The sequence below is a fragment of the Bufo gargarizans genome, chromosome 5 (assembly GCF_014858855.1).
Source record: "Bufo gargarizans isolate SCDJY-AF-19 chromosome 5, ASM1485885v1, whole genome shotgun sequence".
Lineage (NCBI taxonomy): Eukaryota > Metazoa > Chordata > Amphibia > Anura > Bufonidae > Bufo > Bufo gargarizans.
In genome coordinates, this window is record NC_058084.1 from 449,245,927 (window position 1) to 449,260,193 (window position 14,267).

General features: G+C 42.6%; 1 protein-coding gene across 1 annotated transcript in view; it reads right to left on the minus strand.

Moving 5' to 3' along the window:
• Positions 1-14,267, minus strand: part of MRC1 (mannose receptor C-type 1) — an 89,278-nt gene that overhangs the window by 34,529 nt on the left and 40,482 nt on the right. Inside the window, exons 13-16 of the mRNA XM_044293555.1 lie at positions 6,714-6,841; positions 5,220-5,307; positions 3,539-3,683; positions 271-312 (exon numbers count right to left, since the gene is read on the minus strand). Coding sequence (XP_044149490.1) covers positions 271-312; positions 3,539-3,683; positions 5,220-5,307; positions 6,714-6,841 — 403 coding nt within the window. The remainder of the gene's footprint in view (positions 1-270; positions 313-3,538; positions 3,684-5,219; positions 5,308-6,713; positions 6,842-14,267) is intronic.

Here is a 14,267-nt window from a genome sequence, read left to right on the forward strand (position 1 = left end):
AGTTCTGACCCCTCCATAAATGTCCACTGAATTAGTCCAACCCTGCAGTTTACAACCTCACCTCACATACAGTTTAATTTATTTCCATATTTTTATATTTCATATTGCATATCTACATTAGTTCTTTCATTTGGTTTGTGCATTATTCTCATTTTTTTAAATATGACATCCATAGAATTTATTTCTGACAAATTCCCAAAGGCTGAACCAGATTACATATATACATTTATATATATATATATAAATAAAAAATACAACAAAATGACTTACCAGGAAGTGGGGAGTTTGTGGGTTCTGGCAATAATGCTGCACCTAGGAATAAAATGATAGTGTCACTGTAACTGCACTATAACCTGGGATTTCTGGACATGAATACAGTCCCTGTGCACACCTCATACCTGTTTTAAATAAACTATTTCATATTTACAAGTTGAGGGCACATTACTTAAAGGGAACCTGTCACCTCCTAAATGCATGTAAACCCGCCAGCAGTACCTCAGAGTAACAGTGTGATACTAATTATACTTTTCATCCTGCAGTCCGATCCTGCATAAGGTCAGAAAACAATCTTTTATCCTCCGTCCGTGCTAATTTGCATGTCACGGACCCTCTTGCCTTTGAGTGACAGCCCTCAATTCGTCTTCGCTTTCTGAAGTCTCGCGCACGCGCGGTGCCCTCTATTTTACTGCGCGATCCCAAGCGACCCCCGCCCATCAGCTGTTTGAAGAGAGCTGCGACCTTTTCCTAGGCCAGTGACAACATGTCCATTGGTCACATTGCCTAGACACAGCTCAGTCCGATCCAAGTGACTGGTACTGAGCTGCAATACCAAGCCCAGCCACTATATATTGTATAGCGCTGTACTTTACAGTATATACAGCTGATCGGCGGGGGTGCTGGGAGTCGGACCCCCACCGATGTGATATACAGTAGATGACCTGTCCTGAAGGTAGTTCATCCATATTGTACCCTATGAAAAAGCCTCAGACCTCTCGATTCACAGATCAGTGGGGGTCCTAACAATCAGATGCCCACTGATCATGGAGCTATGGTATATCATAGCGATCAACCGTCTCCTCACATGGTTGGGATTTCTTTCCCGTAAGAAGGTTCTATCACTATAAGAAAGGAATACTATGGTTAGCCATTTTCATGCTAGTCACAGGTAGCGCTCCTTCAATCCATCTTTCAGTCGTGTTGTTATTAGCTCTCTGCCCTTTTCAACTTTTGTTACCACCGTTGTAATTTTGGAGATACGCATCTGTTCTGTCTAATGAAAAAAGCCTGCAAATGTTTACTTGGCAGCGACTGGCGGAGGATATTGTACAGCCAGAAATGTCTCGAGCTGTCAATTTTTTCAAAGGGTTAAATATTATGTAAAATGCTGTAGATGAATTATGCAAAACTTTTTTTTTAAATCATTTTTTGATTTTATGTCATTTTTTTAAACACCTCCTAGATTTCTATGGGCCCCTTTTCTACGCCTTCAATTACATACATGGCATGCTCCACTGACTGCCATATTATAGAGCTTAAGAGAAGAGATAGAGGCATCGTACGAGTAACACAAAGAGTGCCCACAGTACTCTACTATGCAAGGACTCCATGTGCCTCCATATGACGTCCTCAGTCATTGGGCAAGGGCAGCCACCAGAGCATTGGCACCTAAGGGGAGCCATCTGTGCCAATCTACCACAAGCTTCAAGTTATGCCTCAGACAGCAACTATGTGTAGTTGGTTTGGGGAAAAGATCCGTGGATAGTAATCCTAATAGTGCAACATAAATTGTAGCCGTATGCTTAAAGGGACACTGACAGGCCGAATAAGCATAATTAGCTGTAGATATGCATGCACAGGTCTTCTATTGTGTAATAAAAACATATAAGTCTAACCCCTGTCCACCTTATGAAGACTGTAAAATGATGTTTTATAACCTGATAGAATCGCTCGTCTTTCTGCCCAAGGGGCGGCGTTTCAGCTTTACTTCTGCCCAGGCAGCCTCCCCCCAACCGCCGTTCTGAAGCGCCGCCCAGCTCATCAATATTCACTTCGCTGGGCTGCTTCTGCTGTCCCCGACGTCCAAGATCCGGCGCATGCGCCTGGCACCCTCAGTGGCCGGGATCACATCGCGCCTGCGTCCCCTCTGCTTTGAGGCCGCTTCAGCCTCTGCGTTCTGCGCCGGGCACTTTTCTCAGCAGCGCAGAAGCCGCCCAGCGAAGTGAATATTGACGATCTGAGCGGTGCTTCAGAACAGCGGTTGGGGGGAGGCTGCCTGGGAGAAGTAAAGCTGAAACGCCGCCCCTTGGGCAGAAAGACGAGCAATTCTAGCAGGTTATAAAACATCATTTTACAGTCTTCATAAGGTGGACAGCGGTTAGACTTATATGTTTTTATTACACAATAGAAGACCTGTGCATGCATATATACAGCTAATTATGCTTATTCGGCCTGTCAGTGTCCCTTTAAAGGCTATGTACACCTTTGGAGGCAATTTTTCTTAAACATTATTGCATGTTACTCATTTCTGGCTAAAAATCATTTTTTTCAATTGGCCTTTATTAAAAATATTGAGCCATTCTGTCTTAAATGGCTAACTGTTTTTCTAACTGTGTGACTAGTACTTTCACTTTGTGCCGGTCATCTAATCACCCTTATCTCTAAACTATTCAGAGTTCCTAGACACTTATTTAAACCACATTCTTATCGGGAAGATAAGAACTGAGCTGTAAAGAGTGTTTATAAGGTCAGAGATCAGAGATAAGGAGCCGTCAGCTCCTGGTCTGATGAAAAAGACAGAAAATCCAAAGGGTGCTACTAGAGCATGTTAGCTCTGTACAGGAAAAAGGGAGCAATATTATTTTTTATATAAATACCAATTTATTTATTAGACCAACTAAATTATTTTTAGCTCAAAATGAGTACAATGCAATAATAAAAGAAAATTGCCCCCAAAGGTGCACATAGCCTTTAAATTGAATTTCACCTTAAAGCGGACCCATCCCCTCTCCTGACATGTCTGTTTTAGCAACTACTTGAATCTCTCATGTAATAACAAGTATTAAGCATCTATTTTTATGACACTATGTTGTGCCATTCCTTTATTATTCCTGCTGGACGTAATGAATTAATTGCTAGCAGCTTGAAATTAAGTTTCAGTTGAGCGTTCCCAGTTCCTGCACAGACTGACACTGATTCTAATTCCTTCTAAACTCATAGAGGTTGTAGAGTGTTAGGGGAAAAAAGGAGCTCCTTTTCCAGTAACAGCGCCTTTTTTGATCAATGGTTGTGCCCAGTATTGCAGCTTATGCCCATTCAAGTGATTGTAGTACCAGACACACCCTGTGGGCCAGAGGGGCGCTGTTTATCAGACCCTTTTTCTAGTCTCAAACAACCCTGTTAACCAACAAGATGCCAAATTTAAAATGACACCACTCTTTCATGCTCAGAGCCGTGGTTTTTATCTGGGGATGTTGGGGTATCATTGAATAACTTTACATCTGGTGATATAGATTGTGCATGTGCTGGGTAAAGCCTGTACCTTTTCTAAGTTCGCAAATCCAGTTCTGTGGCGTATCACAATGCCTATCATTCCAGGACAGCCGATGATCGGTGTTCACCTCCCCGCAGAGCTCCATCCCTTGGTGGTTGTTGGGCTCTCCATATGCCCAGTTTTCATAATTCAGCTACAGAAAATTAAGAAAAAAATAAAGAATATAAAATATTTATTATTTTTTATTAATAATAATAATTATATATATTTTTAAAAATATATGTTATGTGAGCAATGTGAATATCTGGTCATGTGATGATCACATGGATGTACTGTAACTGACCATACACATGTAGGTCTCAGGACAGATTTTTATCCACTGGAAGTAAACGATGATTCCCATTCAATATCAGCAAGCAGAGATCTTGAAAGGGATGATGCAGAACCTTATACTGGAATAATGTATTGCTTTTTATTATCATACTGAAAGCACTATATCCCTTCTGGTTATTTGGAAGGGTATATTTTCAGGTGCTGGAAGGCGACCTTAGTGTGGGGCGTGACAAATAGTGTTGATCACGAATATTCGAATTTCGAATTTTTATCGCGAATATAGGTACTTCGAAAATTCGCGAAAATTTCGAATATAGTTATATATATTCGCAATTTCGAATATTCGATTTTTTTTTCCGATTTTTTTTTTTTTTTTTTAAATCAGTACACATGATCCCTTCCTGCTTCTAGCTTGTGGGCCAATAAGAAGGCTGCAATATACTTGACTTTAGGAGTAGTGATGAGCGGCAGGGGTCAAATTCGAAAATGCGCAATTGTTTTTTCTTGAAAAAATCGGCAAGGTAATGATTGTATAATATGCGAATTTTCGTAATTAGAATTTTCGGATTCGAATTTTTATTGCGAATTTTTCAACTTTTAGACAAAGAAGGTTATAGCACTATATTAGCTAAATTGCTCTATATTCGTTTTTTCGAATATTCGCTATATTGCTATATATTCTTGTTTTAGAATATTACAAATATTCGAAAAAACAAAGTTATAGCAATATAGCGAATATTCGCAAAAAAAACGAATATAGAGCAATTTAGCTAATATAGTGCTATAATCTTCTTTGTCTAATAGTTGTAATTTTTTTCCAAAGAAGATTATAGCACTATATTAGCTAAATTGCTCTATATTCGGTTTTTTTTCGAATATTCGCTATATTGCTATATATTACGAATATTCGAAAAAACTGTCATAGCAATATAGCGAATATTAAAAAAATCGAATATAGAGCAATTTAGCTAATATAGTGCTATAATCTTCTTTGTCTAATAGTTGTAAGTTGAAAAATTCGCAATAAAAATTCGAATCCGAAAATTCGAATTCCGAAAATTCGCATATTACACAATCATTACCTTGCTAATTTTTTTTCAAGAAAAAAATCGCGAATTTTCGAATATTCGACGGATATTCTAAAAAAATATTCGCGAAATATCGCGAATTCGAATATGACCCCTGCCGCTCATCACTAGTGACAAAACCAAATGCACTCTGGAAGTGCGGCAAGTTTTTAGTTTTTTTGTTTTATTGTACAGACATCTCTGCATCACAAGCAAGCAGAGGATAATTCACGGTGCGTCATGGACAGTTTTTTTCCATGTTCTGCGGTGCACGACAGATGAGAGAATACAGTCATACAGTCCTATACTATTAAAAATGAGAGACTTACAGGTGAGCCATCCGACCACGTGAAGCCTTCATCCAGGTTAGTGTTCTGTAGACCCACCCAGAAGACTTGACGGTAGATGCCATCATTTCTGGTACAGAGGATAAGAGGTAGAAAGTATCAGCATTAAGGCTCATGCACACGAACATGTGCTGGCCAGTCCGCAAATTGCAGTCAGCAATGCACGGGCACCGACCGTGGGGGCCGCCGCATGCAGATCGCGGAACAATTCACTTGAATGGGTCTGCGATCTGCATCCGACTGTCCGCACCGCAAAAAAATTGTGCATGCACTACTTTTCTTGCAGTGAGGAGGCATGGACAGAAAACCCACGGAAGAACACCGTAGTGCTTCCGTGGGCTTCTGATCCGTGCCTCCGTTCCGCACCGCCTCTCCCAGATTCTGGGCCCATTCAAGTGAATGTATCTGCATCAGTGATGCTGGGTGCACACAGCTGGTGCCCGTGTATTGCAGACCCGCCATACGGCCACGGCCGAGCAATGGCCGCGTGCATGAGCCCTTAGTAAGACTGTGGATGTATATACAGATGTAGCAATAGTTTACTTGACACTTGCAACAAATTGCTGCACGACTAAGTTCAGGATGTGTGCTGTCCGCATCTTTTGCGGCCCTTCTAAAATGAACGAGTCCACAATTTTTTGGAACGGGTGCGGACCTATTCATACGGCTGTTGGACTGGGCCCTTACTCTGAGTATATCTGCAAGAAACTGTTATTGTCAGCACCTGCACCCTACACTACGACTGGGATACGTCTGCACAGACAGGGCTTTCCATGGCCAAATCAGCAATTTGCGGGGATACCGGTGTACCACAGAAAATATTCTGCAGTTTTCAAACCAGCAGTTGGATCTGAATACTTTTGTAATTGCATATAATAAAAAAATCTGTATAGCCACTGAGTAATTCACTAAAATGTATCTGTATAGCGCCACCTGCTGTTAGTTTGTTTTTTTCCTTATTTCTTTGTCCAGCTCACTGAGATGGCCGCACATGCTCAGTTTGATCCTTCAACTGCCTTCTGAGCTGTGATAGGGAGAGAGAGAGCTGCAGCAGAATGGACACGCCCCCTGAGCTGTGATAGGGAGAGAGAGAGCTGCAGCAGAATGGACACGCCTCCTGAGCTGTGATAGGGAGAGAGAGAGCTGCAGCAGAATGGACACGCCTCCTGAGATGCAGCAGAGGACACTCCCCTTGAGCTGTCAGCTTGATATAAATCTAGCAGAGCAATGAATGGTGAGATCTCTGGATCCATGTGAGGTACAGGGCTGGTTCTGGCTTTCTTAGAAAGAGATTGTCATTTACTATATGATATCTGATTTAAATTTTTTATAATGGTCATCATGGGGTAATCCTTTTAACTAAAAGTCAATAAAAAGGGACTTATGGGAGGGGGGAAATACTTTTTCACAGCACCTTACGTAGCTACGTAGCATATACAACTTATTTCTCTTCCTCATGGATCCAGTACTACTTACATCATCAAAGTCCACACTGCCTGCTCTTCCTCCTTGTCTGTGATACTCAGCAGGTCACCTCCGATCGCTTTGCAGAAGTTCCTAGCCTCAAACCATGACTTCTTCTCGCTAGCTTCTTTCTGGTAATGCTATAGGAAAATACAGATAGGAGCAATTTGTAAAATTCCTTGTACACGGAGCAGGAAATAAATAGGAAATCCTCGTACAGCCTTGGCTGGTTTAGCTTTGGCTTACATCTGTTTTTTGCAGATATTGATGAAATGTTCTCATAGCAGCAGTACAGTTTTATCTATGAATGGTGGAAAGATCACATCCTTCAAGGGAATTTCCAGATGTTCCCATTTAAAGGAAATGTGTAATCAGAAAATGTCCTATTGTTGAAATCACGTTTTTAGGTTTAACATATTTTTCAAGAATTTTTAATGATGTTGTTTTTAATTTTCCATTTTCAATATCTATATTTAACCACTTCAGCCCCGCTAGGTGAAACCCCCTTCATGACCAGAGCACTTTTTACACTTCGGCACTACACTCCTTTCACCGTTTATCGCTCGGTCATGCAACTTACCACCCAAATGAATTTTACCTCCTTTTCTTCTCACTAATGGAGCTTTCATTTGGTGGTATTTTATTGCTGCTGTCATTTTTACTTTTTTTGTTATTAATCAAAATGTAACGATTTTTTTGCAAAAAAATGACATTTTTCACTTTCAGTTGTAAAATTTTGCAAAAAAAACGACATCCATATATAAATTTTTCGCCAAATTTATTGTTCTACATGTCTTTGATAAAAAAAAAATGTTTGGGCAAAAAAAAAATGGTTTGGGTAAAAGTTATAGCATTTACAAACTATGGTACAAAAATGTGAATTTCCGCTTTTTGAAACAGCTCTGACTTTCTGAGCACCTGTCATGATTCCTGAGGTTCTACAATGCCCAAACAGTAGAAAACCCCCACAAATGACCCCATTTCGGAAAGTAGACACCCTAAGGTATTCGCTGATGGGCATAGTGAGTTCATAGAACTTTTTATTTTTTGTCACAAGTTAGCGGAAAATGATGATGATTTTTATTTTTTTTATTTTTCTTACAAAGTCTCATATTCCACTAACTTGCGACAAAAAATAAAAAATTCTAGGAACTCGCCATGCCCCTCACGGAATACCTTGGGGTGTCTTCTTTCCAAAATGGGGTCACTTGTGGCGTAGTTATACTGCCCTGGCAATTTAGGGGCCCAAATGTGTGAGAAGAACTTTGCAATCAAAATGTGTAAAAAATGACCGGTGAAATCCAAAAGGTGCACTTTGGAATATGTGCCCCTTTGCCCACCTTGGCAGCAAAAAAGTGTGACACATCTGGTATCGCCGTACTCAGGAGAAGTTGGGGAATGTGTTTTGGGGTGTCATTTTACATATACCCATGCTGGGTGAGAAAAATATCTTGGTCAAATGCCAACTTTGTATAAAAAAATGGGAAAAGTTGTCTTTTGCCAAGATATTTCTCTCATCCAGCATGGGTATATGTAAAATGACACCCCAAAACACATTCCCCAACTTCTCCTGAGTACGGCGATACCAGATGTGTCACACTTTTTTGCTGCCAAGGTGGGCAAAGGGGCCCATATTCCAAAGTGCACCTTTCAGATTTTGCAGGCCATTTTTTACACATTTTGATTGCAAGGTACTTCTCACACATTTGGGCCCCTAAATTGCCAGGGCAGTATAACTACGCCACAAGTGACCCCATTTTGGAAAGAAGACACCCCAAGGTATTCCGTGAGGGGCATGGCGAGTTCCTAGAATTTTTTATTTTTTGTCACAAGTTAGCGGAAAATGATGATTTTTATTTTTTTCTCTTTTTTCCTTACAAAGTCTCATATTTCACTAACTTGCGACAAAAAATAAAAAATTCTAGGAACTCGCCATGCCCCTCACGGAATACCTTGGGGTGTCTTCTTTCCAAAATGGGGTCACTTGTGGCGTAGTTATACTGCCCTGGCAATTTAGGGGCCCAAATGTGTGAGAAGAACTTTGCAATCAAAATCTGTAAAAAATGGCCGTGCAAATCTGAAAGGTGCACTTTGGAATATGTGCCCCTTTGCCCACCTTGGCAGCAAAAAAGTGTGCACACATCTGGTATCGCCGTACTCAGGAGAAGTTGGGGAATGTGTTTTGGGGTGTCATTTTACATATACCCATGCTGGATGAGAGAAATATCTTGGCAAAAGACAACTTTTCCCATTTTTTTATACAAAGTTGGCATTTGACCAAGATATTTTTCTCACCCAGCATGGGTATATGTAAAATGACACCCCAAAACACATTCCCCAACTTCTCCTGAGTACGGCGATACCAGATGTGTGACACTTTTTTGCTGCCAAGGTGGGCAAAGGGGTACATATTCCAAAGTGCACCTTTCGGATTTCACCGGTCATTTTTTACACATTTTGATTGCAAAGTTCTTCTCACACATTTGGGCCCCTAAATTGCCAGGGCAGTATAACTACGCCACAAGTGACCCCATTTTGGAAAGAAGACACCCCAAGGTATTCTGTGAGGGGCATGGCGAGTTCCTAGAATTTTTTTTTTTTTGTCGCAAGTTAGTGGAATATGAGACTTTGTAAGGAAAAAAGAAAAAAAAAGAAAAATCATCATTTTCCGCTAACTTGTGACAAAAAATAAAAAATTCTAGGAACTCGCCATGCCCCTCACGGAATACCTTGGGGTGTCTTCTTTCCAAAATGGGGTCACTTGTGGCGTAGTTATAGTGCCCTGGCAATTTAGGGGCCCAAATGTGTGAGAAGTACCTTGCAATCAAAATCTGTAAAAAATGGCCTGTGAAATCTGAAAGGTGCACTTTGGAATGTGTGCCCCTTTGCCCACCTTGGCTGCAAAAAAGTGTCACACATCTGGTATCGCCGTACTCAGGAGAAGTTGGGGAATGTGTTTTGGGGTGTCATTTTACATATACCCATGCTGGGTGATAGAAATATCTTGGCAAAAGACAACTTTTCCTATTTTTTTATACAAAGTTGGCATTTGACCAAGATATTTCTCTCACCCAGCATGGGTATATGTAAAATGACACCCCAAAACACATTCCCCAACTTCTCCTGAGTACGGCGATACCAGATGTGTCACACTTTTTTGCAGCCTAGATGCGCAAAGGGGCCCAAATTCCTTTTAGGAGGGCATTTTTAGACATTTGGATCCCAGACTTCTTCTCACACTTTCGGGCCCCTAAAAAGCCTGGGCAGTATAAATACCCCACATGTGACCCCACTTTGGAAAGAAGACACCCCAAGGTATTCAATGAGGGGCCTGGCGAGTTCCTAGAAATTTTTTATTTTTTGCATATGTTAGCGGAAATTGATTTTTTTGGTTTTTTTCTCACAAAGTCTCACTTTCCGCTAACTTAGGACAAAAATTTCAATCTTTCATGGACTCAATATGCCCCTCAGCGAATACCTTGGGGTGTCTTCTTTCCGAAATGGGGTCACATGTGGGGTATTTATACTGCCCTGGCTTTTTAGGGGCCCTAAAGCGTGAGAAGAAGTCTGGAATATAAATGTCTAAAAATGTTTACGCATTTGGATTCCGTGAGGGGTATGGTGAGTTCATGGGAGATTTTATTTTTTGACACAAGTTAGTGGAATATGAGACTTAGTAAGAAAAAACAAAAACAAAAAAAAAATTTCCGCTAACTTGTGCCAAAAAAAATGTCTGAATGGAGCCTTACAGGGGGGGGTGATCAATGACAGGGGGGGTGATCAATGACAGGGGGGGTGATCAATGACAGGGGGGTGATCAATGACAGGGGGGTAATCACCCATATAGACTCCCGGATCACCCCCCTGTCATTGATCACCCCCCTGGTAAGGCTCCATTCAGACGTCCGTATAATTTTTACGGATCCATGGATCGGATCCGCAAAACACATGCGGACGTCTGAATGGAGCCTTACAGGGGGGTTATCAATGACAGGGGGTGATCAGGGTGATCAGGGTGATCACCCCCCTGTCACTGATCACCCCCCCTGTAAGGCTCCATTCAGACATCCGCATGATTTTTTACGGATCCATGGATACATGGATCGGATCCACAAAAAACATGCGGACGTCTGAATGGAGCCTTACAGGGGGGTTATCAATGACAGGGGGTGATCAGGGTGATCAGGGTGATCACCCCCCTGTCACGGATCACCCCCCCTGTAAGGCTCCATTCAGACATCCGCATGATTTTTTACGGATCCATGGATACATGGATCGGATCCACAAAAAACATGCGGACGTCTGAATGGAGCCTTACAGGGGGGTTATCAATGACAGGGGGTGATCAGGGTGATCACCCCCCTGTCACGGATCACCCCCCCTGTAAGGCTCCATTCAGACATCCGCATGATTTTTTACGGATCCATGGATACATGGATCGGATCCACAAAAAACATGCGGACGTCTGAATGGAGCCTTACAGGGGGGTTATCAATGACAGGGGGTGATCAGGGTGATCACCCCCCTGTCACGGATCACCCCCCCTGTAAGGCTCCATTCAGACATCCGCATGATTTTTTACGGATCCATGGATACATGGATCGGATCCACAAAAAACATGCGGACGTCTGAATGGAGCCTTACAGGGGGGTTATCAATGACAGGGGGTGATCAGGGTGATCACCCCCCTGTCAGGCTCCATTCAGACATCCGCATGATTTTTACGGATCCATGGATACATGGATCGGATCCACAAAAACATGCGGACGTCTGAATGGAGCCTTACAGGGGGGTGATCAATGACAGGGGGTGATCAGGGAGTGTATATGGGTGATCACCCCCCTGTAAGGCTCCATTCAGACGTCCGCATGTGTTTTGCGGATCCGATCCATGTATCCATGGATCCGTAAAAATCATGCGGACGTCTGAATGGAGCCTTACAGGGGGGTGATCAGTGACAGGGGGGTGATCAATGACAGGGGGTGATCAGGGAGTGTATATGGGTGATCACCCGCCTGTCATTGATCACCCCCCTGTAAGGCTCCATTTAGACGTCCGTATGCGTTTTGCGGATCCGATCCATGTATCCGTGGATCCGTAAAAATCATACGGACGTCTGAACGGAGCCTGACAGGGGGGTGATCAATGACAGGGCGGTGATCAATGACAGGGGGGTGATCAGGGAGTTTATATGGGGTGATCATGGGTGATCAGGGGTTTATAAGGGGTTAATAAGTGACGGGGGGGGGGGGTGTAGTGTGGTGTTTGGTGCGACTGTACTGACCTACCTGAGTCCTCTGGTGGTCGATCCTAACAAAAGGGACCTCCAGAGGACCAGGTAGGAGGTATATTAGACGCTGTTATGAAAACAGCGTCTAATATACCTGTTAGGGGTTAAAAAAATTCGGATCTCCAGCCTGCCAGCGAACGATCGCCGCTGGCATGCTGGAGATCCACTCGCTTACCTTCCGTTCCTGTGAGCGCGCGCGCCTGTGTGCGCGCGTTCACAGGAAATCTCGCGTATCGCGAGATGACGCGTATATGCGTGACTGTGCGCCAGCCTGCCACCTCCGGAACGCACATGTGCGTTAGGCGGTCCGGAGGTGGTTAAGCAACAACAAAAAAACATACAATCCTGCAGTTTTCGCGCTGGCCACTAAGCTTAATGATAGGCGCCACTTCTTGGTCTGCACAGATCATTATACTGCAGTTTCCTGCTTATCTGTCATCTAAACCTGCCTCTCATGATATCACCTCTATGTGTAGATAAGCAGGATCCTCCATTCACAGCAGGTGATTGTCACATCTTATCTACTCTTCCCTTGGACAATGACCTCTGCACAGGTCACAGAGCATGCCTAGAAGACTCTACTATAGAAGTCAATAGGGTCTCCTCCAGACCATTGTGTCTATGGCCCAAGGGGCTGCCGTAAAGCAATTTTCTTAATGCTTTCTAAATGCTGTTAAGAAAAGCTCAGGCAAGATGGCCGCCCCCATCATCATGTTCAGGAAATAAAATAACAAAATCAATCTGAAAATAAAATAGGAGATGTGTCACTATGTGGTTTTAACTGACAGATTCAATTGTTGGTGACACATTTCCTTTAAAGGGTCAATCAGAAAATGTTTCCAAAATCCCCAATGATCTCTAAGTGCAGTGGCGTTCCTATCATTAGTTCTGGCTGGTGACTGTTTCTAGTTCTGCTATGACATTCATCTTGGGAAGAGGCCTCTAAAGAGTCATTCACACATCCGTGTCCGAGCTCGAATCCGTGAGAAGGTGATCAGTGATGCATCCGTGAAGGATCCGTGTTGGGTCAGTTTTTTGCTGTCCGTGTGCCATCCGTGTTTCACTGCACAGCTTAAAAATAATTTTCAAAGCATCTCTTCCTAATGATCCATTTAACACGGATGGCCTCTGTGTTGCATCCGTGGTTTTCACGGACCCATAGACGATAAGGCCTAGTCCACACGAACGTATGGCTTTTATAGTTTTTTGCGGTCTGTTTTTCACGGATCCGTTGTTCCGTTTTCGAGTTCCGTTGTGTTTCTGTTCCGTTTTTCCGTATGGCAAATACAGTATACAGTAATTACATAGAAAAAATTGGGCTGGGCATAACATTTTCAATAGATGGTTCAGCAAAAACGGAACGGATACGGAAGACATACGGATGCATTTCCGTATGTGTTCCGTTTTTTTGGCGGACCCATTGACTTGAATGGAGCCACGGAACGTGATTTGCGGGCGATAATAGGACATGTTCTATTTTTCAACGGAAAAACGGAAATACGAAAACGGAATGCTTACGGAACGCATTCCGTTTTTAATGCAGAACCATTGAAATGAATAGTTCCGTATACGGACCACAAAAAAACGGCCCGTACTCTCGCAAAAAAAACGATCGTGTGAGCTAGGCCTAATGGGCATGATGGATCCGTGAACGCGGACAAAATACAGCATGCATCCTCCGTGCTAAAATCATGGACCCACGGACCGTGCTAAAACACTGATGTCTGAATACACACATTAAAATGAATGGGGACGTGTGCTGTCCATGGAGAACACGTTCAGCACACGTCCGTGGAACACTGACGAGGCTTAACTTTAGCTCAGCTTTCCTTACTGGTAGCTGTATACAGACAGAATTACATATTATATATCAATCAGCACTTGAAGGGGTATTCCCGTTTTCATTTTTTGAATGCATTTGTTTATATAGTAGGAAATAATAACACTTTCTAATATACATGTACTTAAAATTCTGCTTACATTCCTTTCTTATATCAGGCAATTGACCCCTATATAGAGTAGAATGGTATAGCCCATGGATCGGCCCAGTATAATGCATCCATGGCCTAACTGGAACATGGCAGCAGACATGTGACACCCTTCACATCATGTGACCCCTGGCTTTCAATAGGCAGGATGTACATATCGTACATTAGCACACAGAACACATCTAAATAGGACAAGTGCTGAAGTATTATTGTGATTCTTGCAATAACTACATCACTGTGTCTGTTTACATGGCCGCCTGTCTGTAGGTGAGTTGTAAAATAGATGCC